Here is a 23,637-nt window from a genome sequence, read left to right as displayed (position 1 = left end):
TCCTGGTGTACTAGATTCATGGGAAGGCATACTGAGTACAGAGGGGTACTGAGACAAAGGATGAAAATTGCCCCAAAATTACCTGCAGATCTTGATAGCAAAGTAAATAGTTTCCATCGATACGTAATACAACAGCGCACTAAACATGGCTATGCGTTAAGTAGTATTGGAAATATGGATGAAACTCCAATGAATTTTGATATGGTTAGAAATAAAACTGTCCATCAAACAGGTGAAAAAACAATTTTAATTAAAACAACAGGACATGAGAAGTCCAGTTTTACAGTGGTACTAGGATGCACAGCTGATGGCGCCAAACTGAGACCAATGATTATTTTTAAAAGAAAAACAATGCCGAAATTCAAGTTCCCTGTTGGTTGTTTTATACATGTGAATGAAAAAGGCTGGATGGATGAAGAAGGGGTAAAGCTATGGCTTGATAATGTATGGAGCAGGCGACCAGGTGGACTTATTCAAAAATGTAGTCTACTGGTGTGGGATATGTTCAGGGCTCATTTAACTCCCAGCACCAAGCAAATGCTTGCAAGACTAAACACAGATGCGGCAGTTATTCCTGCAGGATTGACATCGTTGGTACAGCCACTGGATGTGTGCCTAAACAAGCCATTTAAAGATCGCATTCAAGAACAGTGGAATGAATGGATGGTTAGCGGCGAAAAGTCGTTCACAAAAGGAGGAAACATGCGTGCTCCACAGTTGGATGTTTTGTGCAAGTTTGTCATAAAAGCCTGGAATGATATTGATGCAGAAACAGTAATCAAGTCTTTCAAGAAGTGTGGCATATCAAATTCATTAGATGGTATGGAAGACGACTACTTGTGGCAAGATGAAGAGGAAGCCGAAGCTGAGACCACACCATCTGATACGGAATTCGATCCATACGATGACTGCCTTACAAATGTATCACAAGATGTCATTGATGTACTTATGATATCAGATGACGAACAGGAGGATTTTGAAGGCTTTTAAAGGGAAACTGTCACGCCAGCAAAACCTGTAAAAATACCGTAGCTTGCAGTTATGATGGGCGTTGCTAACTCGCCAGGGACTTGCCCGGCACTTGCTCTCTCTCTCTTGTTTGTTATCTTCCTCCTATCATCATCAGTTCCAGTTTGGTTGACAGCTTAGAAAACAAACAGCATGGCAGCTCCCATGGGTTTATTGTCTTATCCTTCCTTTCAGTTTTAGAGTGAATTAGGAAAAGTTTAATCCACTTCCACTGTTTTATGTTTACATGTTTGATGACAAACAGCCTTACGTTTATAAGTGACAGTTTTCCTGCTAAGTACCTGCATGTCATAAGCATTTGAATTAAAATTACCATATTGAAATCAAATCTGATATTTTTTTAATTTTTTTTTGGTGTGCGTTGGAAGAGGGGTAGTCTTATACGGCGAGTATATCCCAAACTCTATATTTTAACTGGAAAAGTTGGGGGTCGTCTTATACGCCCAGTCGTCTTATACGCCGGAAAATACGGTATTTTAAAAACCTTATTTACTTTACATAAAACAATAGTTTCGTTATATATTATAGACTTATAGAAAGAGACCTTCTAAAAATGTTAAAATGTATTACTGGCACGTGAAACCTTAAATTAGAGTGAATAAATGAAGACTCGGCACACCACTTCTGAAAGGTTGCTGACCCCTGGTATATCATTTTGAAAGTAGTCAGGTGGAAAGGGATGGAACATAGCCTCTGAGCCACTTCCCAAGGGTCTTGTACTGCCTTCAATGCAGGCTGGAGAAGAGGAAGCTCCCATAGTAAGGGATTTATAGATGGGACCATTCTAGAAATAAAATTAACGGGTAAGAACAAACTTTCCATTCTTAATTCAGAATCTTAGTAGACTGATTGAGGCAAGGTGTCAATTTCTAAGACCCTGCATCAAGATTCAAAAAGGCTTTTCTGCTGACTCATCCTTGCAAGCAGATTGGATGGGTCTCATTAGCACCAAACTAATAAGGGTGTGTCTGAACCCTGGACAAGAAGATGAGACATGGTCATGTGGAGGAAAAAACCCTATAAACAGCCAGCTCAGAAGGAAGCTTAGAATAAGGCTTATGTTTTATTATCCTTAAGTTATGAATAAAAGAGAAACTAGTAAGTGGGAATGAGTTTTGGATGCTAACCCTGTTTGTGTGGGTGCATACCAGGTATAGTGACGAGTATCAGAGGGGTAGCCGTGTTGGTCTGAATCTGTAAAAAGCAACAGAGGGTCCTGTGGCACCTTTAAGACTAACAGAAGTACTGGAGCATAAGCTTTTGTGGACTTGCGTCTGATGAAGTGGGTATTCACCCACGAAAGCTTATGCTCCAATACATCTGTTAGTCTTAAAGGTGCAACAAGACCCTCTGTTGCTTTTTACAGGTATAGTGAATTATTTTTTGTCAAGGTCCAAATTTTTCAGTCAAGGCATAGTCAAGGTCCAGACTCCAGAGAAAATAATGGTAATAAGTTAATATAATGATTTCAGGATTCGTTCAAAAGCATCTGGCAGTCCGGATTTGGCCTGTGGTCAGCCTATTGATTACCTCTGGTATACTATGTTGAGGGTAGGGTAAGAACTATACACACTCAAAGGGACAAACTGGGATATGAAACTGAATACATGTGTTTATTTCTTCCTCTAATAAGTGTCTTTCTCTGGTTGGTCATGTATTAGGAATGGTTAAGGAAAATAGCTCTGTGGCACCCAAAAAGAGAAATATATTATTTACTGAATAAGTCCATTCTCTTTTCTAGATCTCTTGCAAGCTTAATATTAATAGCTTTCACAGAGAAGCACCAGACACCAGTTTACTAGACTGACAAGAACTTTGGCAAGAACTAACAAATGCTTCAATATTTCTGGAAAAAGATGTTTTGAATGGATGAAAGCAGAGTGCAAGCTTTGCACACATTCATCTATATTTTGCTCTTTGGGGAGGATGGTTATTTGACCAGGAGACAGAACATTTTGGGGGGGGAAATCTATTCTCAGGGATATGACTAGTCTGATATTCTGCACTCCTTACATAGATAGAAATGCTTTAGGAATTTCCCTAGGAGTTTCACACATGTAAGGAGAACAGTTACATTACTGAGACTGGCCAAGTGTCTGAAAATAGAATTTTGCAATCTGTGTTCAGACTAAAGCGGGATAGATTTTTACACCAATTTTTATACAACGTACACTTCAGGCTACCCCATTAATTTCAACAGATTTGTAAATCAGCTGAATATTTGGCCCGAAATCACGGAAAAGAATAATGATTGTGTAAATGTATGGCCAGTCAGGTTTGAGCAATAATAATATTTCCTCTTATTTTAAAAAAGTGTTTGCATGTTTTCCATGGGGGATATTTATCAACAGAACTACAAACAGTTCACTGTTGAGTTTTTCGTTGTAGGATTCTGAGCACAATATCCACCCTTCTCCCCCCATCTCCCATTCTCAAGTTTGAGTTATCTGTTACATTGAATAGCTAGCTAGAAAGTGGTAACCATAATTAAGAAACCATTGAAATATTTAAGTATTATGGTCCAAATTCAGTGTTTGGTGTAAGCTGGTACAACCAACCTGATTGCCTTCTATGATGAGATAACTGGCTCTTTGGATATGGGGAAAGCAGTGGATGTGATATATCTTGACTTTAGCAAAGCTTTTGATACAGTCTCTCACAGTATTCTTGCCAGCAAGTTAAAAAAGTATGGATTGCATGAATGGACTATAAGGTGGATAGAAAGCTGGCTAGATTGTCGGGCTCAACAGGTAGTGATCAACAGCTCGATGTCTAGTTGGCAGCCGGTATCAAGGGGAGTGCCCCAGGGCTCGGTCCTGGGGCCGGTTTTGTTCAACATCTTCATTAATGATCTGGATGATGGGGATGGATTGCATCCTCAGCAAGTTTTCAGATGACACTAAACTGGGGGAAGAGGTAGATACACTGGAGGGTAGGAATAGGGTCCAGAGCGACCTAGACAAATTGGAGGACTGGGCCAAAAGAAATCTGATGAGGTTCAACAAAAGTCCTGCACTTAGGACAGAAGAATCCCATGCACCGCTACAGGCTGGGGACCGACTGGCTAAGCAGCAGTTCTGCAGAAAAGACCTGGGGATTACAGGAGAGGCTGAGGAAAATGGGCTTATTTAGTCTGCAGAAGAGAAGAGTGAGGGGGGATTTGATATCAGCCTTCAACTGCCTGAAGGGGGGTTCCAAAGAGGCTGGCGCTAGGCTGTTATAAGTGGTGGCAGATGACAGAACAAGGAGTAATGGTCTCAAGTTGCAGTAGGGGAGGTCGAGGTTGGATATTAGGAAACACAATTTCACTAGCAGGGTGATGAAGCATTGGAATGGGTTACCTAGGTAGGTGGTAGAATCTTCATTCTTAGAGGTTTTTAAGGCCTGGCTTGACAAAGTCCTGGCTGGGATGATTTAGTTGGTGTTGGTCCTGCTTTGATCAGGGGGTTGGACTAAATGACCTCCTGAGGTCTCTTCCAACCCTAATCTTCTATGATTCTAACTCCATTCATGTCACTGGGGTTATGCCAGTTTACTTCAGAGCTGGATTTATTCGTGTATTCATCCATTATGGCCAGCTAGAGGTCTTCCATCTTTCCAGTGATATATAGAATTTAGTTCCTGACCACTGGTGGCTTGAGTAGGGCCCATGGCATTTTTCAACAGAAGTGTTAATTCCAGTAGCCTAGCCAAATTCCCAGTTGAATTACAAAAAAAATTGTTTATGTAAAAAAAAAAAATCTTAAATTTCTAAATAGTTGCAAGGGAATTTATTATTTTGTCTTACACCATAGTGTAATATTGGTTTGCCTGGTATAGGCCAGTGGTTTTCAACCTTTTTTCATTTGTAGACCCCTAAAAATTTCAAATGGAGGTGCCACACCCCTTTGGAAATTCCCAGGGGTCCACAGACCACAGGTTGAAAACCACTAGTATACGGTATTTTACTCTATACAGTATTTTGTGTATAAGTTTAAATTAGACTCAGATTTTAAGGCCAAAAGGGACCATCATGATCATATAGTCTGACCTCCTGCACATCACAGGCCACAGACTTTCACCTACCCATTCTTGTAATAGACCTCTGGCTCAGCCACTGAAGTCCTCAAATCTTGATTTAAAGACTTGATGTTACAGAGAATCCACCATTTCCTCTAGTTTAAACCAGCAAGTGACAGTAAGTTTGTAAAATACTTTGTGATCCTTCTGGATGAAAAGCACAATATAAATATAAGTTAGTATGCTTCATTCCTTTTTTGCTCTATCTAGTAATAAAGATAAAGAAGTGTTATTTACTCCTTCTCACAACACAAGAACTAGGGGTCACCAAATGAAATTAAGAGGCAGCCGGTTTAAAACAAGCAAAAGGAAGTATTTCTTCACACAATACACAGTCAACCTGTAGAACCCTTTGCCAGAGGATGTTGTGAAGGCAAAGACTATAACAGGGTTCAAAAAAGAACTAGATAAATTCATGGAGGATAGGTCCATCAATGGCATCTTAGCCAGGATGGGCAGAGAGGTGTCCCTAGCCTCTGTTTTCCAGAAGCTGGGAATGAGTGACAGGGAATGGATCAGTTGATGATTACATATTCTGTTCATTCCCTCTGGGGCTCCTGGCATTGGCCACTGTCGGAAGACAGGATACTGGGCTAGATGGACCTTTGTTCTGACCCGTATGGCTGTTCTTATGTACAATGCAATGTTATAACAGCGTGTAATACTGCCTCTTAGAACACTGGACACATTTATCATTCTTTCAGTACAAGGATTTTTCCTGCAGTTTGACCTGTATTTGATTTTTCTTTAATTTCCATATGTGCCCACATTCCTGATCTCTCTGCTGGCCTGAAAATTATATGGGTTGATATAAAAGAGAAAAACAAATTTGATTTATGTTTTAATACGGTTTTGGTTGAGAACTTGTCCAGATTTTAAGTGGTATTGCCACTGAAATCTAAGAAAGCCTCTCATAATATTTTTTTGCACTAGTATATTGTGCTCATCAATCCTTCAAGACACATAGAAAAAAATTAAAAACATGGATAACAATATTTTGGCCTTCCATTCTTAGCAAATCCATACGTATAGTAAATAAATACTGAGATCTTCATAGCAATTGATGTCTTGTTCAGACTTCATCTTATTCAAGATGTCTCACTTATTAACTGGGTTTAATGGTTTGCAGGCACTGTCAGCCATGCACATGAATAACTTGACTCCTAGTGTGAGTAATCCCATTGAAGTCAGTGGACCTTGGACTATGTGAGGCAAGGAGGCAAATGAACTGTAGAATCCATACAACTGGTAGGAAAATGATTCTCTCCCTCCCAAAAACTTTCAACAAAAATGTGAACTCTTCAGTTGCATAAATGTTTCCCTTGGAAACTTTCTGGGTTTTCATCAAAAGACCAAAATTCTTTTGGCAAAAAATTCTGTTTAATCTAAAAGACATTTTCTAGCAAGTGTCAACAAAAGTCTTTCACCTACCTGGAAGAACCAAGAGAACTTCACAGAGATTTATTTGCCTTCAGAATTTAGGAATTATCAGATAGTGCATCTCAGCTGTTGGGTTAATTAATAAAGAAAGAGGTAGTCTCTAAGATATGCAGCACTCGATTCATAAAGGCTTTATATAGATCTAAAATAACACCTTTAACTGCCTTCAGAAACAAACTTGAAGCCAGTGCAATTTCTGGTGCCCCAATATAATACTCCTGGTGTTTCATTGTATCGTGGATTGATTTTGCCGTGTTTAAATGCAATTGCTCTTATATTGAGCCGATATAATATGATATGTAAATTGTCAATAATATGTTTTTCATGTTATTGTTTCAACACTTAGGCAGTCATGTCAAAGCAGAAGTAAAGTGTCCCTTCTCTGTAGCAAAAAAGGTAAGAGAAAAACATATAATTCCTGGAACAACATATGAAGAACATTTTATTTGGACTCTTAAGCATGTGTCTTTGATATGTTGAAATATACTTTCTCAAAAACAAATCTTTAATGTGTATTTCCCTTTGAAATCTGATATACTTTTGTTCACCTGTTATTTCCCTTTTTTTTCACTACATCCAATGTTATCATCTTTTTCCCCCTTTTGATGATGAAATTGTCCATTGTATTGGATTAAGGCTGGCTCCTGCCCTCGCAAAATTAAATGGGAGTCTTACAGTTAATTTCAAAGGGAGCAGGCTTGGTCCATAATTGGTATGATGATATAGTTACAGGTACTGCATGTTCTATAGTGCTTCTTAGGAAGACTCTCTCAGGCTTCTGTGGAAATTTGCCTGAATAAAGACATGAAGGTTTGGTCCATAGAATTTAATGAGAAAGGGTCAGACTGAGATATTAGTGAGTCTGGAGTAAGTTCACTGACTTTATTGGATTTACTCTGGACTGACTGAAAACAGAATCTGGCCCAGAAATTATATCACTAACTGTTTGTACTGGTAGCATCATCTTTCCAATGTCTTGCAAATGGACCCAGAACCAAAGGATGACTTCCTGGTTTGCCCTAATCTTGTCAATATCCGTTTTAATTATATTAAACTTTTGTTGCTGTTGGGAACATCTTTTGCTACCGCTATAATAAGTAAGCTCCTGATGTGGTATGTGATCCATTTGTAGCTGTGACTGTCAAGGGGATAGGGAAATTTAAAGGAGAAAACTCCAGATTAAATCTAAATGCATAGTGGATTGTGCAAGTTTAAGTGGTTTGAAAATACAGCAATTCTTCAGATGGATGTCAGGTTCTACAAAACGGAAAAGCTTTCTTGAAGAACATTTTGAATAAATATATTAGCCTGATGAGACAGATTAATCATAAAGCATGACCTAGATCCAGGAAACTACTCAGTTTATTATTACCAGAAAAATCATCTGGTAGGACTTGGTAAGGTTGTTTGCCTCTTACATGTAGTACATATAGAGGACTTTAAAGCAACACAAAAGTCCTTGTCCCCAGAAGTTATTTGAGGGAACGTGCTAAGAATTTAATAGTTACAAATCAACATTGTACTAATTTATTTCTTCATCGCTAAATTCCAACATATATGCAAAAACAGGATATCCTTCCCTGGGGAAGGATTCCAGAAACTGATACTATGTCAGCCAATTCTCTAAATTGGGCAGTAATAAAACAAGCGATTTATAATAGCCTGTCACATTACAATCCCAGAATTAAAAAGGAGAACTAAAAGAAAGGGATGAACATATTTTTAAAAGGTGTGTAGCTGACCAGTAAGTTGATGGAAAACTTCTTGTCAGTGAAATTTATAACAATATGCTATAGTTTCCAAGGGAAGTGGTGGATATTTAAAACTAGAATGGACAGAGCACTAAAATAGGCATTGTAAAAAAATAAATCAGCACTGGCAAGCTATGTATGAGCAAATAGCTATTTTCCATTGGAAATTTCCATGAGTAAAGAAATAGTATATATCCTTCAGCTAGATGCACATCCCACGCTTGGGCTTTTGGGCCTGGGCACAGGCTTTCCAATGTGCTACTCCAGTGCCAGGTAGCAGCAACATGCTGGTGATTGACTGGTATACAAATAACCCCCCTGCCCAAGGCTAAGTCGGTAGCTCTACTTCTCCGAGAAAGCCAAACTCTTCCAACTTAGTCTGGCTCGCGCACCCCCCCCCATTTGTCTTATTTGGGAACCTAAATAGGTCAAATTAATCTCTGGGCTCAGTCCACTGATGTGAAAGGAGGGATGAATTTGGCTCATTGTATATGGAATTCAAACACAGTGTGTTGAGTTTTTATAAATTCTTCCCATAGGTGCGACACAATTTCATGAGTTTCATAATTTCATTCCGTATAGAGAAACCCTCTTGCAATACTTTTTTTCAGAGCAGATTTCGAGAACATTCTATGCACATTGAATTTTGTGGCAGTAAATAACACACTGTATCATACATTTCTTGCTAGATTGTGGCCGTCGCCCTGCAGCTCGCATGAGCAAGAGGATCCTTGGCGGCAGGACTAGTCGTCCAGGACGGTGGCCGTGGCAGTGCTCTCTGCAGAGTGAACCAAGTGGGCACATATGTGGCTGTGTTTTGATTGCAAACAAATGGGTTTTGACGGTAGCACACTGCTTTGAGGGGTGAGCAGAGCTGAGACAAGTTTTACTGTTGACCTACAAATGGCTAGTTAGACAAATAACTTCCACGTAAATATATATTAAAAAAAAATCAGCAGGTGATCTTGTCAAAACAACAAATCTCTTTTTAGAGACTAAAGAGACAATGAATATTATTAAATGATTTCAGCTGAGGGTTTGACTAGTTTTAATATTCACTTTGATACCTAAAGTTGATGAAAGCTTTGACTTTTAGCTAGGAAAGTCATAAAAAAACTATCCCTTTCATTTGTGATATTTTACTAATGTGTCACATATAACTATAGATTAATAAATCATCTCACTGAGAGCCAGAATAAAAATAACACAAGAATACGGGGACAGTGATAGCTGTTTAACCAGAAAAAATAAAATAGACACTTAGCCCCAGTGGTATCTGAGATGATGGAGTTATCGCCTTTTCTAACTATAGAGAAATACTACGCTATCTCCACTAGGGCTGTCATTATTAAAAAGCCAGCACTTACCATGGAGTGGCAATTTCTAGTATCTGAGATTTGATACCACAAGGATTTTCTGTTTGAAGCACAAGAACCATTGATGTACCTCAGGCACCAGACATGGGTGACAGTTTAATGCTAATTGTGGTATCATTTTGATTAAACAGAATTTTGGGTGGAAATTTATTACCTTACTTCCAGTTTTGCACCAAATCCTGTTAATTAGGTTTCTAAAGAGAATTAAAATGTGTTTCATTAGTTAAAGTGCTTTTCCCTTCATATAGTCTAAGTACATTTCTGCTACACAGCTTCTCAGCTCATTCATCCCTAATGGGAGATGCCTACCACCTGTGGAGTTGGGAGACAATCCTGGAGCCTCCAGCAACAGCACTGAACAAAGTGCCACCCTTCAACTCAGGCCACCAGAAATTCTGCTTCTGGCAGTAGAACAAACTGGTGGCTCAGTTTCTCCTGACCCCACTTTGTTTTATAACTCTAATTTGTATTCATTTTTGTGCAGTAGCAATTTCATCTCACCTTCTAGCTCTCCTTACCCTTTCCTGAAGTGAGGAATCACTGGAACATTGAGGCTCCATCCCTCTGGTTCCTCCGGTGCAGCACCCTTTGAATAGGCTCTCTCTCCCTCCCACCACAGCAACAGAGAAGCCCTGCAAGCGTTGAGCCACATCCAAAGGGTACTGTAGGCAGCTTTTCAGGAAACTCAAAGGGTGAGCTATATGGCCTACTGCCACTCACCCTTGCATTGCCAGAGCATGGGGCTTCAGAGGGAGAGCTATGGCCTTCTGCCCCAGGTTGCCAACTTGCATGGCCAGGCCGTGGAGCTTTGAGCCAGACAGGTGTGCCAGGTCTTCATCTGCCATCCAAATCCATGACTCCATCACGGGAGGGCTCACCTGGAGCATGATCATTCGTACAGAGAACCCCTCACATCTTAGCGAGACTTCAGGTTTTAAAAAGACAAAAGCAACGTGTCCCTTTTGTAAGGCAACAGTTCATATTGTTAATGAGCAAGTGGTGTAAAAATCAGGGCTTGAACCTTTTCTCCTTTGCCATCTCACCCTGAGGGAGGGTTTGTTGGGGCTTTTGTCCTCTACAGGACTTTCTCATGTCTTGCTGTATCAGGTTCCCTGCCCCCCCATCCTACGCCATGTCTGGGCATGCAGAGAAGCCCTGTCTCAGGCTGTAGTGTAATGAGAATTTGTGATTATCAGGTTGTCAGCCTGCAGACCTTCATTCTGCCAGGGAAAAGGGCTCACAGTCTGAAAGGTAGGAAGGGGGTCTTTCTCTATCCTTCCCCCTCCCTATAGACTGGCTCCATACTAAAGTATAAGGAGCATCTCAGGCAGTATGTGACAGAACGGGGAACCAGAGGACTCCATTTCCGATGCAGCTCAACCATCATGCAATTACAGCAAGACAAATGAAAAATCCCCTCCCATGTTCAAAATGACTCCTGATTTAATGCGTAAAGCCTGAGAGTGACACTAGGTTGCTCCTGAAGTAATTACCAGGGTGATAGCCAGCGTGGGCAGTAGATTGCGGAAATAGCCCACCAGCCTTCGAAAGAACACCAATCAGGATATTTGTTCCAGTGCCCATCTCAATCAAGTGGTCCCTAGGCCAGGATGAATAGCATGCTACCTCCCTCCTCCCAACAACCAGGGGAAGTCTCATATGCACACCACAAAAAACTAACAAAACCCAAAAAACTCATGACTCTCACAGGGCAACAAGCCAGTGGCTCACAAAGAATTCATTAATAATAATAAAATATTCCCCTTTAAGCAAAATTAGATACAGAGTTTCCAGTATGTGCCTGCTTTAAGAACATCATAAGATCTGAACGGGGATTTCTGGTTAAAACTAAATGTTAAACTACAATGTTATATAAAAATGGATGAAAATTCCATAAACTTTGGGAAGCTACAGTTGGTGCAGCAGTAGCTGCACCAGTGAAAGACAGTCAAACCATAAGAAAGGGGCTTCCTTCTAAAAGATCCCTTATAGACTGTAAGAGTGATTCAGATCCTATCCTTTATAAGGAAAACCAACTTGATGAGCCTCTTGCTTGCTACTATCTAGGGGTGTGATTTTTGCTTTGAATGTCAGAGGTCCCAGGTTCATATTCTGGTCAATTCTGGCAGCAGCATGTAAAATATGATTTCTTTGCAATATTTCCTGACTCTTGATGTGATTTGGGATGAGCATTGGCTCCTAACTCCATGGCTACACCATGAGTACCAATCACTCATCCTAAACAGATACCTTGTGCAGTCAAATGTATACGTGAGAGGCCATAGAAAACTTTGGAGAAATTAATATCTGAGAATGCTGAGCGGCCTCAACCATCTCTATGAAATCCACCATAGCAATCTGTTGGTCACCACCAACAGGGTACTGAAGAAGGGACTTTTTCTATTAGCAGAGAAAATAATCTGGAACAGAAGCTCCCAAGGAAGACCTAGATATTTTTTTTCTTCACAAACCAATAAACCTCAGTATGACAAAGACAAAATGAGCATTGGTGTATGACAGCTCACAGTTCATGTACAAGACTCTGCCTTCTGATCCATCCTCTGCACCCAAAGTCTTAAATGGCATTTAGTAGTTACCCATCTATACGTATTTATGGATAATTTCACAATCCAGTTCCTGTTTAGAGAAACAGACCCCTCATAACTTGCCAACTCCTAGAAAGGATTCAAATGCACCAGTTCAAAATCAAGAATGGCTTTTTGAGCCCAACACAGAAAACTGTCAAAAAAGAAGAGTCAAAAAAGGCCTAGCACAGGTCATAATTTTATCACCACGATGAAGATTTGCAAAGATCGAAGATCATTGCAAAAGTTGTTTCCTACCAGCAGCCAACTATAGTTAACTGTCTTCGCTGACTAGGTTTACTGGTTTATGCATCAGTATCAACCTGTGCATGCGATTTCACACAATGTGCCTTCAGAGATTCCTTCTGAGGTTGTAGAATAATATATCTGATGCAGTGCAAAATTAGGTGTCATTCTTGGATCATGTCTGAATGCCCTTTTATGGGCAAGTACAAACAACTTGCTGACAGCTTACTCAGTTTTCACTTGTAGACCCTTGCATACTTGCTACAGAAGCAAGCGTTGCAAGGTGGGGTGCATATTTGGAAGAGATGATTATTCAGGATTTATGGTCCCTTACTTAGCAAAAGGAAAGCATCCAGCTCTCTGAAGCTCACACCTTGTGCTACATAATTTTGCAAAATCTCAGAGTACATATCCTTTTAGTTCACTTTAACAGCTCTAGCAGGCTAGCAGCAGAGTGGCTGAACAAACACATATAGGAATGCCCATATTTGGTCAGACCGTAGCAGCCAGGACTTCCTCTGTTAATGGTCAGTACCAGCTGCAAGAGGAAAATGCAAGAAACCCCATAGTGGACAGTTATAGAACAACTTGCCCCCAGAGGAACCTTCCTCCTGGGTAGTTAGAAGTTGGTTTATGATCTTAAATTTGAATGTTTGTATCCCTTCCAAATCCAGTAAGTAGCCAGAGGTCAACATTTCTATGTTGCATTTGAAATAATGTCCTGGTCAGAAGAATTTGCTGCTTTTAAAGACAGTTCACATAAAGGGTACAGTAAAGAAGACACAAGAGCTGAAGTTGTCATCCTAGCCCTCCACTGGTTTGGACTGAATAGACAGTCAAGGAACTTTCACTGCATCTGTGGAAAAGAACAGATCTCTTGAAGTAGGGACACCTCCTTCATCCTGACCTGAACCATCTAGTTAACAGCCTGCACATCAGAAGAGAAGTGTAGTTCAGCAGGAATTCTCTGTCGCCTCATTGATACATTTTGATATCTAGGCAAAACTTAACCAGAAAATTTCAATCATTGATGTGGTCAAGTTTCATTTCTGGTATGAAGGGAAACAGTAAGCTCCCTCTGTACAGTGCCCAACACAATGCCACCTTGGCCTCTAATTAATGCAATTAATAATCCGAAAGTTCTGGCGATCTTAGCTTCATTAGAGTTTCTGCTGGATGGCTGGTCAAAATCCTGCAACCAAGCACCATGAAAAGTTGCTGTCAGTGCTAGTGGCATTCTTTATACAGATGTATCTGACTCTACAACTAAGTATCATTAGGCGTCAAGATTGATCAGCCTGGCCAGACTAGACAAACCTGTGGCTGGCCTTTCTTGTTTTGTTCCAAGCTTCCACACTTCTTTGAAAGGATGCAGCATACATGTGCAGTCCTAGAGATCTAAAGACATCTCGGGGATACACACACCAGGCATATCCTGTTCATCTCATTTACTCTAAATGCCAGGGTCTGAGAGCTTCATAGTTGCTATGGGCAAGATGTTAAAATCCTGAGCCAGTTGTTGTGCTAGGCATCTGGGAAACCATGCATGGAGGGCATCAAGGCTGCCCTTTACGTGGGTCCTAGTAGCACTGTGGAAAGAAAGCATCTCATTTACACAGTAGGTTTCCATTCCTCTGTAGCGACATCCTTTATTAGAAAGTTGCTGCTGGATTGGCTCCTAAACAAATTACAAAGCTGTGCTTTTATATAGAGGGAAGTTCTATTTCTGCCTATTATTCTGCTGTAACAGTAATTAAAATTCCTCTTTCCACTTCTCCCATTTCTGTGATTCTGTGATGAATGAGGAAAGACGCTATGCAGCACAATGAGAAATTTCTTACCTGATACATTTTTTTTTCTGTTAGTAGCTTCTCTTCTCATACAACCGACTCTGGAAGACCAGAATGTAACTTCTAACTTACAATAAATTGATTTTTTTTCCTTTAAAGGGAGACAAACACTAGTCAACAGAATTTCCTCTTAATGCTGTTTATCGATTGCTGGACTCTTTCTATAGTTTTGGAAGAACTTCTTTGGTAAGCTGAGTTGAAGGGCGGGGCTTCGTCCTAGAGCCCTCAGTAACAATATTGCACCATTTAGAACTTGACAGTTGAGAGGTATTACCCGTTAATGATGAGTGAGGAGAGAAACTGCTTGGGGAAGTTTTCTTTCTAGAGCACTTAGACTTTTTGAATGGTTCATTTGTCCCTGGATAGATCTATATTGCATCAGTGTATACCTAGAATGTTTCCTTTAAAAGTATCAGAGGGGTAGCTGTGTTAGTCTGAATCTGTAAAAAGCAACAGAGGGTCCTGTGGCATCTGAAGAAGTGAGGTTCTGACCCACGAAAGCTTATGCTCCCAGTACTTCTGTTAGTCTCAAAGGTGCCACAGGACCCTCTGTTGCTCCTTTAAAAGAACACTCTGTGTCCCAGAATGGATCCCAAATGCCGGCCATTTGAAATTGCTGGGATGAAAAGGTTTGTAAATTTCTACACCAATATCTTGTTTGAATCTGTCACTGTGAAATTACAAGAAATAGGTTATGCTCACTCTTCTGACCCTATAGTGGCACCAAACTATAAATGCGAGGTCTTATGTTGTTAAATCATTTTAAAAGTATACTTTCATAAATTGGAGAGCCCCGTCTGTCTCCTTATCTGTTTGACATTATGATGTTGTATTGTGGATTAAGATGGTCTCTGGAAAAATATTTTAAATTGTGCCAATCAAAAAAAAAAGAAGCAATTAAAGAGGAATTTTAAAGTGATCTTAACAGATGATATATTTTTATCCTGAGACTTATTAGTTAGAGGCATTTTAGCAAAGACAGTCAGCCAGCATGCAGTGATTATGTGTATACAAGTGTTACAGCCACGCACAGAGCACATTACAGCAAACGTGCTTTCAGATATTAATAGACAATAGCGATGAGACTTCATAAAGCATCTAGTCCATGTTCTTGCCATTGCTAGTGTTTCCTCATTGTATACCCTAGGGTTTTGTCGAGTCTATTTTGCAATAAATCCCATGAAAACGCCTAAGATCAATTTAAAATTTAAAGGTTTCTTTTCTGTTGAGAATATATGAATGTTTTGACTTTTCATTGCCCCTGGCTCTGCATTTTCAAAATCTTTCCTTGCTTTGTTCCCACAAGACACAGTAAGACATAAATATATCTTGTGGTTTGTTGTCATACAGAAAGCCATGGTCTTATGTTGAGATAGAGAGAGTCTGAAATGTCAGCAAGGGCAATCAGAAAACCACAATGCTGAGAGAGCGCATTTTCACAGCTTCTTTCTGCCACAGTCTCTATAAAGGCAGCCAAGCTTTACAAAACAATGTTCAACCAGCTATATAAATACTAAATGCTTCCTTTTTTTTTTTTTAAAGCCACAGGGAAGTCAGAGAACCTGTGACTTCCCACTAGCTCTCATCATGTGATTTAATACTCTTAGTCTCTAATACAGCCCACATTTTAACATGGCGGTTCGCATGCAGCTCCAATGATGTTGGTTCAGTCCTCTCGACACTATTACCTCCCCTTCCCTCAACTGCAAAAATCCACAAATGTCAGTAATGATGGCTACAATTTTTAAAAATACAATCATGGAAACGTAGTCTTAGGCAGTCATGCTTAAACGTCAAATTGACATGTGATCTTCAACCTTAGGTTGCTGACACTTGACATCTTGGGGCCCAACACCTAAGGCTGGAGCGACCAAACTTTCATAATTTCCACATAGAGCAAAGTGATGTGATGATTTTTTTGGTACTAGCTAGTGGCTGAATACAAGGACAGCTCTCTCGTAAGAGCTGCAAAGTTAAATTCAGAGTTGCTTGAGTAGCACATAGAAATCAATTGCTTAGTGACAAAGCAAGATAGAGGCAAAAGACTACATTAGTGGATTTCCTAGCCCTGTCCTAATGATACTGAGCATCTTGATGGCAATAGGAATTGAGGGCACTTGGCACGTTACAGGAGCCCAGAAGGACCAGCCTCCACCAAAGTTAAAATATATACAGCCTCTTCTTAAAAATAATAGGAGACCTCAGGGATGGGGCACATCAATTTGATCTAAGTTATGTTCTAATGTGGTGCTTCATGTTCAAAACAGCATATGCACTGTTCTTGTGGTTTGCACAAAAATGGAAACATGAGTGATTATTTTGGGTATAACTTTATACTAGTGATTTGGTGACCACCCATCCAATTATGGTTCTGTAACTTTTGCTTTTTTCGGTATTTTTATTCAGGAATTGTTTTCTAAAATTTGCCATGACCTAATTGCAACCTGAGATTATTGTTCTTTCTTTTGCACAAACTATCAAGAGACGGATAGTACTACAGCTAAAATACATGGACGGGAGTCAGGAGACTTTGCTCAGTTCTTCCACAGGCTTCCTCTGTGACCTTGGGCAAATCTGAATCTTGCAGTATTTCACTTTATCCATCTATAACATAACAACTATGAAACTTTCTAACATCACAAGAGTGAGGAAAGAGTGAATTCATGAATGTTTGAGCACTGAGGCCTAGATTCACATGGGGGACTTGGGCGTAAGTTTTTACTCGTGGGTATGTACAAATCCAGCCATGGCCCCCACGAGAATATAGTATTCTCTAGTATTGCAACTTTTTTTTATGGAAGGGGCCCCCAAAATTGCTTTGCCCCAGGCCCCCTGAATCCAGCTAAGGCACAGTGGAACTCACAAAACTTGACGTTCTGCAGGCTCACTCTCCTGAAGTCCCTTGGTGAATCTAGCCCTGTGTTCCTTGGGTGGAAAATTTGAAGGAAAGAAAGTATTATTTTGTGGTTTTGGTTAGATCTTAATTTTTAGTGTAACCTCTTAAAGTAATATTTCTGTTAATTATATAGTACCACTTGTGTTTTCAGTGCATTGCAGAAAGGTATCCAGAAGTCCTCAATTATACAACTGTGTATAAAAGAACTATAGGAGAAAATTTACATTTTTTCCCCTCTTATAAAGGAGAGAAAATGCTGCAGTCTGGAAAGTGGTGTTTGGTATAAACAATCTGGATCATCCATCAATCTTCATGCAGACCCGACTGGTGAAGACTATTATCTTGCATCCACGCTATAACAGAGCAGTAGTTGACTATGATATCAGCATTGTAGAACTAAATGAAGATATCAACGAGACAAGTTATGTAAGGCCAGTCTGCTTACCCAGCAGGGAGCAGTTGGTTGAGCCAGATACCTACTGCTACATCACAGGCTGGGGACACATGGGCAACAAAAGTAAGATGAATGCTTTCCAGACTCTTTAGAGCAATCTAACCGTCTACTAACCAGATCAACTACTTGGCTCCAATTGCAAACCACTGTGTCTTCCTCTAGTTATATACTTGTGCCTTATTAGGCCACTTATACATAATCTGTATGTATTCACAAAAGGCTATGCCTGTGGCTAGAGCTTAGCTTGTCAAAATCAGGAGCCTAAAGTTAGGCTGCTAAATACATATTTCAGCAGCTACATACATGATGTGATTTTTAAGAGTACTGCCCATCCAGGAGCTTCTACAAAGGAAATAGCCTGAAAATCCTGGCTATGCAGATGCTCCACGACTTGCGCAAGCGTTCCGTTCCAGAATGCCTTGCGTAACTCGGAAACATATACCCGACCATTACGCAAAAATACCCTCTTATTTCAAGCTTATGGAACTTTTTCTGTAAGTGCGGATTTGTGTAAGTCGGGTTTGTGTAACCTGGGGAGGCGTCTGTAGTCTGTTACTTGATTAAGCTGCATTTGAAGCTATGTTGAGAGTGTGTCAAATGATCAGAAGGTGATAATGTTCTTAGCTGTGTGCAAAGCTTCAGGCTCAAATCTTGGCTTGTTGCTTGACTAACCAAGATTTATTTTTTTTAAACCAAAACTCTCTATAGCATGCTGTGGCCTTGTGCCACTATTTACCCCACCTCCCACCTAATCCCCGGGTGCCTCTTTTCTGCCCAGAAAGGTTTTTATTAATTGTAAGGGCCAGGGTCCCATGACACAGAGCATAGGGGAAATGTTCTGGCTGCTCTGGCTCTTAAGTACCAGTGATGTGGAAATATTTCTCTTTTTTTATTTATTGTAATCATTAGCAGGGGAAGGAGGTAAGCCCTGAACTCTTAAATGCCACTGACTGGTGTAGTCTGTTTGCTAACAACAAATCCATTCTTTCCGCATACACCTAGTCTAAAGATAGCAGACCTAATGATGCAGTGATGATCTTTCATACCATTGGACAATGACAAAACGTGGTGGTGGTGGTGTTCTTTACTGGCCAGAACTGTCATGTTGTCAATGACATCACTTTCAAAGTTACAGATTACTAAGCACCATAAAACAAAGGTGTTCATCTTGATTGCATAGTGATTAGTACTTTGTACTCTAAGTTTAACAGTTTCCCTTCACCTTTGAGTTTCGGCAGAGATTTACAGCAGGGAACAAGCCTTCATTGGCCCCTTTGGAACAGGATGAATGGTGTGATAGGTCTTACTCTCCTCTGATAAGCGCTCTGAGGCTCATCTACACAGGCATTTAGTTCATGGCCAGTCTAGCTCGCCACACACTAAGTGGCTGTGTGGATCCTGCTGCTATGCACTGTTTCCTAGTGCACTTTCAGCAGCTCCTGACCACTAGAGAACTTTTAGTGTGTAGGAGAAGGGTGCACACAGACCATGTGTGCAGGCTAGAGTCACACCCCTGCTTGCCGTGAACGAAGCCCTCACGTAGACACCCCCAGAGTAACGCCATCAGCTTTGATGGGTTTATTATACCAAGTATGAGGGTGACAATGTTGTTGTGGACATGGCTTTTGAGCCCCAAGTATATGCTCCCTAATCATGCCTTCTTCCCAACCCCCATTCTCAAAAATCCCATAACATGTCTTTTAAAGGCTCCCTTCCCAGTCTGTCAACTCTAAGTCTGATTTAGCTGGAGGCACAATATAAAATGCTTACCCACTCTGGAATAGAAGGTGGACCAATCTCCACCCATATTCCACTGTCCTGTGAGCTTGAGAAATGTGAATCCTTACTTGTGGGAGTATATGAAACTACCCCCGTGCTCCCCCCCTTCCATGGTGGTCTGTACTGGTGGGGATGGGGGAAAGCAGCTTTTCTTCTTATATTAAATACACGTTTAAAGCTAATTTTATTATCATTACTATTTTTAAGTTTAGCCTATTGTAGTAGAAAAGAATGAGGCAATCTCAACTAGCAATGAATACAAGTATTTCTATACATTACCGTGCATACTTTAATACAGATTTTTTTTCAGTGCCTTTTAAACTTCAAGAAGGAGAAGTTCGTATTATTTCCCTAGAACAATGCCAGTCATACTTTGACATGAAGACCATCACCAGCAGGATGTTATGTGCAGGGTATGAGTCTGGAACTGTGGACTCTTGCATGGTAGGCCTTTTTCTGAGTAGAAACATGAAGCAGATTTTTTTTAAATAAAAGTCTAAGCACCTATGGTATTTCAAGAGGCACTAGCGGTTAGTTCTGATACAGAGGTAACATTAATTTTCATAGTGGTTATTTAGAAATGGACTCAAACATTTTTGACCCATTATTTATTTCTATTGGTACAATCAACTTTGAAATGGATTATGATTGTATGCAAGTTTGTCACAGAGTCCGTGACTGTCCATGACCACCAAAATGGCTGGTGTGCCTGGCCCCTGCCCCAGTTGCATCAGCAGAGTTTAGGTATGGTAGGAGGGGGGAGGCAGGCTCTGGGAAGCAGCAACATGCCCTTTGCTCAGCTCCTAGGCAGAGGTGTGACTAAGCAGTTCTGCATGATGTCTCCACCTGCAGGCATCGCCCCTACAGATCTCATTGGCTGCGGTTCCTGGCCAATGGGAGCTGTGAAGCCGGCACACTGGGCAGAGTCAGCGTGTGGAGCTGCGTGGCCACACCTCCACCAAGGAGCTGAGTGAGGGGGATGGCTCTGCTTCTGGCAAGGTGTGGAGCTAGGTTGGGAGCCTGCCAGCCCCACCATTTCCCCCCAGGCACACAGCCACCCCATGTCCTTCCCCCAGTACAGGTCCTTGGCTGCCCGCTGGCACCTGCCTCCCCAGGCCAGCCCTCCCCAGATTGAGTCAGGGCTACATAGTAGAAGTCATGGACAGGTCACGGGCCATGGATTTTTGTTTAGTCAGTAAAAGTCATGGACAGGTCATGGGCAGTAAACTAAAACATAGCCTTACTTATGAGCTACTGCTTAAAGCCTCTAAATAGTAGTGTGTTTTAAGTAGTAGGCTGATTTTTTTTCTTTAGTTGGTGTGAATATTTATTTTTTTGTATGAACATACCAGCCAACCAAACCTTATTGACATGGTTTCAAAATATTAGCAGTTGAGTTTGTATGCTGTTGTAGAGATAAGCTAAAACCTATTTTTACAGCTGCATTAGTCATGAAAAGCAGATTTTATAGAAACTCAGATATAGCTTGAGCCATAATGGCATTGGTTGTAACATCCACAGGTTGTGTTTTTCCCTCTCCCATTACAGGGCGACAGTGGAGGACCTCTCGTTTGTGAGCAGCCTGCAGGACGCTGGACATTGTTTGGTTTAACCTCATGGGGCTCAGTCTGCTTTTCCAAAGTTTTGGGACCTGGAGTTTATAGCAATGTGTCACACTTCACTGAATGGATTGAAAGACAAATATACATTCACACCTTTCTACTAAACTAATGCCAGAAGCTGACACACAAGAGGCAAAGATCAATGGCCTTTAAACATTGAAGATTGTGCAATCACGATACTTAAGAAGAAGTTGCAAGCTCTGTGTTGTTGATGGGGAGGTATGGAAAATGCAGCATAAATAAATTGATTAAACTCTCTGCCCCTGGCGATACATTGGGGCACAATACTATTTTTGTAATCCTTTTGACTTTTCCTTTAGCTGTATTGTGTGCATTCCAAGCACCACACAAGGCTTAAAGGAAGAATCAGCCAATCTTCTGCCTTTCAGACATTTAAATTAAGCTGTAGCACAGACTTAGTAAAACTATAAAACTTTTTAGGAAAAATAAACAGTAGCACACACAGTTTTAGCCTACAATTCTTGCAGTGAAGAATAAAATCAATACATTCTCAAAGATGACACTGAGGTCTATATTAAAATTAGCCCTTCTCTGCTACCTCGAGTTTGCTCCCATGTTAGCATAGCAGGGCCTTGTCAGAAATACAACCAGCATGGGAGAATGTGTAGTTCTTTGCAACTGATAAGTGGATGGTTTAGATACTGTCACACTACAATTAAGTCACATAGTTCAGACTACTGTTAAGTGAAACATTTACCTCTAAAATTCAATACCTTCTGTTTTGATTAACCTAATGTAACCTGTACCAGATAGTGTCCTATAGAAACAGTCACTGTATTCATAAAAGTAGTTTAAAAGTCCAAAACACTTAATATTTAAGTCACTGTTGCATTGCAGTTTCACCTAGTGACATGACAGTATGTTTCATTGTATATTAGGGGCTTAGGGGACAGCAAAATAACTCTCCCCAACCTCTAAATAATACAGCTGCATCCAAATTTCTCTAGTTCAGGGCTACATCTAACTCATGCAAGATAAGATAGATTGTCAACATCCTAATCTCAAATGCAAAAAGGTGTGGAAATTACAACTTCCAGTAGCCCAGGCTCCATCTTTCTCTGTAGGACCAGGTCCTCAGCTGGTGTAACCAGGTGTAGCTCAGTTAAAGTCAAAGGAACCATATTGATATAAACCATCTGAAGCTCTGGCCCTTAATAGAGTGGAGCTGGGTTCTGAAATACAGGATTTTTAGGGAGTTTTGTTTTCAGTATTAGGAAAAAAAATTGAAAAAATGCTGTCATAAAATGAACAGCCTCTCCTGCCGTCTCTGTTCACCAAAAGATGTACTTAAAGTTGGCTTTGATTTTATTGTAAAGCACTGGAACACTTAAAGCCATTCTATGTATATGTAAGCACTGCCAAGAAATAATAATTAAGGTAATTTCTTATTTCCTCATTGATTACTTGGGCCTCAGCCTACCACCAGTTTTCTAGCAGAACTCCCCAGTAAAATAAATGAGTTCTGCTTAAAATCTGGTGGCACCATATAGCCCATTGAATATAATCACCTTTGTTAGGAAAGTATGCATCCCAAGTGGCATTAGAAAGGAGGAGTAGTTTTTTTTTCCCAAATAATTTCTGCCACAACATTCCATGTAAAGATGATATTTGTAATTTTATAATTGTATTTTTATACTGCTTTTCCCCCTCTATATGTGCACATAATAATGTATGTAGGTTTTAAAGAGTCAAACTTACTCCCTCCTTCCAATGTATTAGTCCTTTCCTGAGAATTGTCATAACACTGACAATCAGAATTATCTAACAATTGTATCCCCATTTTAAGATGATAAAACACATTTGTTGTTTCATTTCTATCACAGCTACAGCTCCACATGGAATTAACACTGCACCAACTAGGTAGATGTGTTTATTTCTACTCATATTAAACAAATATGTACAACAATTTTCCAATAATTTCTGTGATCTAAAATAAACATGTTTTTATTCTGGCCAGAGACTCAGTTCAAATGAAAGGAGTTAGAGGCAAGGCGATACCTCTACTCTCTTGTGATTGTGTTTTTCAAATAGCCCTGAAACCATATTGGCATACATGTGACAAGTTGCTTACCATACTACTGCTAGCCTTTTCTTAGCACAGTATCCGTCTGTTCAGGTTCTGTCTCTACAACTTACCCATATTTCTCATGGGTGTTACCAATAAAGAATATTAATAGGAAGATGAAGAAGTGTGACTGCTTACAAATATTTTGGATTAAATTACATTTTTGTAGTGGGAAATTAAAAAAAAAAAAAAAAACTTACTAAGCCATATAATCTTCTCTGAATATCTTTAGATCAGTATTTCTCCAATAACATTATTTCAAAATGATTAGCATTGATATGGACAAATAATAGGCAGAGTTTCAGCACAATGTAAATGTGCAGAGAGCAAAATATCAGTTGTAACGTAACTAGAACTAGACAGAAAGATTCCATGAAGCCTTCCATCCCCTGTACGTTACAGTTGTACTTTCACGATGACTTTGAATCAACTTGTATGATAGCCTGAGGCTGTTAGTGCATTTT

General features: G+C 40.1%; 1 protein-coding gene across 8 annotated transcripts in view; it reads left to right on the top strand.

The window, feature by feature from the left end:
* Positions 1-23,060, top strand: part of CORIN (corin, serine peptidase) — a 306,982-nt gene extending 283,922 nt beyond the window's left edge. For 7 of the 8 annotated variants that reach the window (XM_054029070.1, XM_054029074.1, XM_054029073.1 and 4 more), the window contains 5 exons: positions 6,875-6,924; positions 8,969-9,143; positions 17,478-17,749; positions 19,764-19,909; positions 21,014-23,060. In XM_054029070.1, coding sequence (XP_053885045.1) covers positions 6,875-6,924; positions 8,969-9,143; positions 17,478-17,749; positions 19,764-19,909; positions 21,014-21,196 — 826 coding nt within the window. In that variant the 3' untranslated portion in view covers positions 21,197-23,060. The remainder of the gene's footprint in view (positions 1-6,874; positions 6,925-8,968; positions 9,144-17,477; positions 17,750-19,763; positions 19,910-21,013) is intronic. The other variant, XM_054029068.1, reaches the window with a different exon arrangement.
* Positions 23,061-23,637: the final 577 nt, after the last annotated feature.

The sequence above is a fragment of the Malaclemys terrapin genome, chromosome 5, assembly GCF_027887155.1.
Source record: "Malaclemys terrapin pileata isolate rMalTer1 chromosome 5, rMalTer1.hap1, whole genome shotgun sequence".
Classification (NCBI taxonomy): domain Eukaryota; kingdom Metazoa; phylum Chordata; order Testudines; family Emydidae; genus Malaclemys; species Malaclemys terrapin.
Note: the sequence above shows the minus strand (reverse complement) of the source record. Positions and strands in the feature narration are given on the sequence as shown.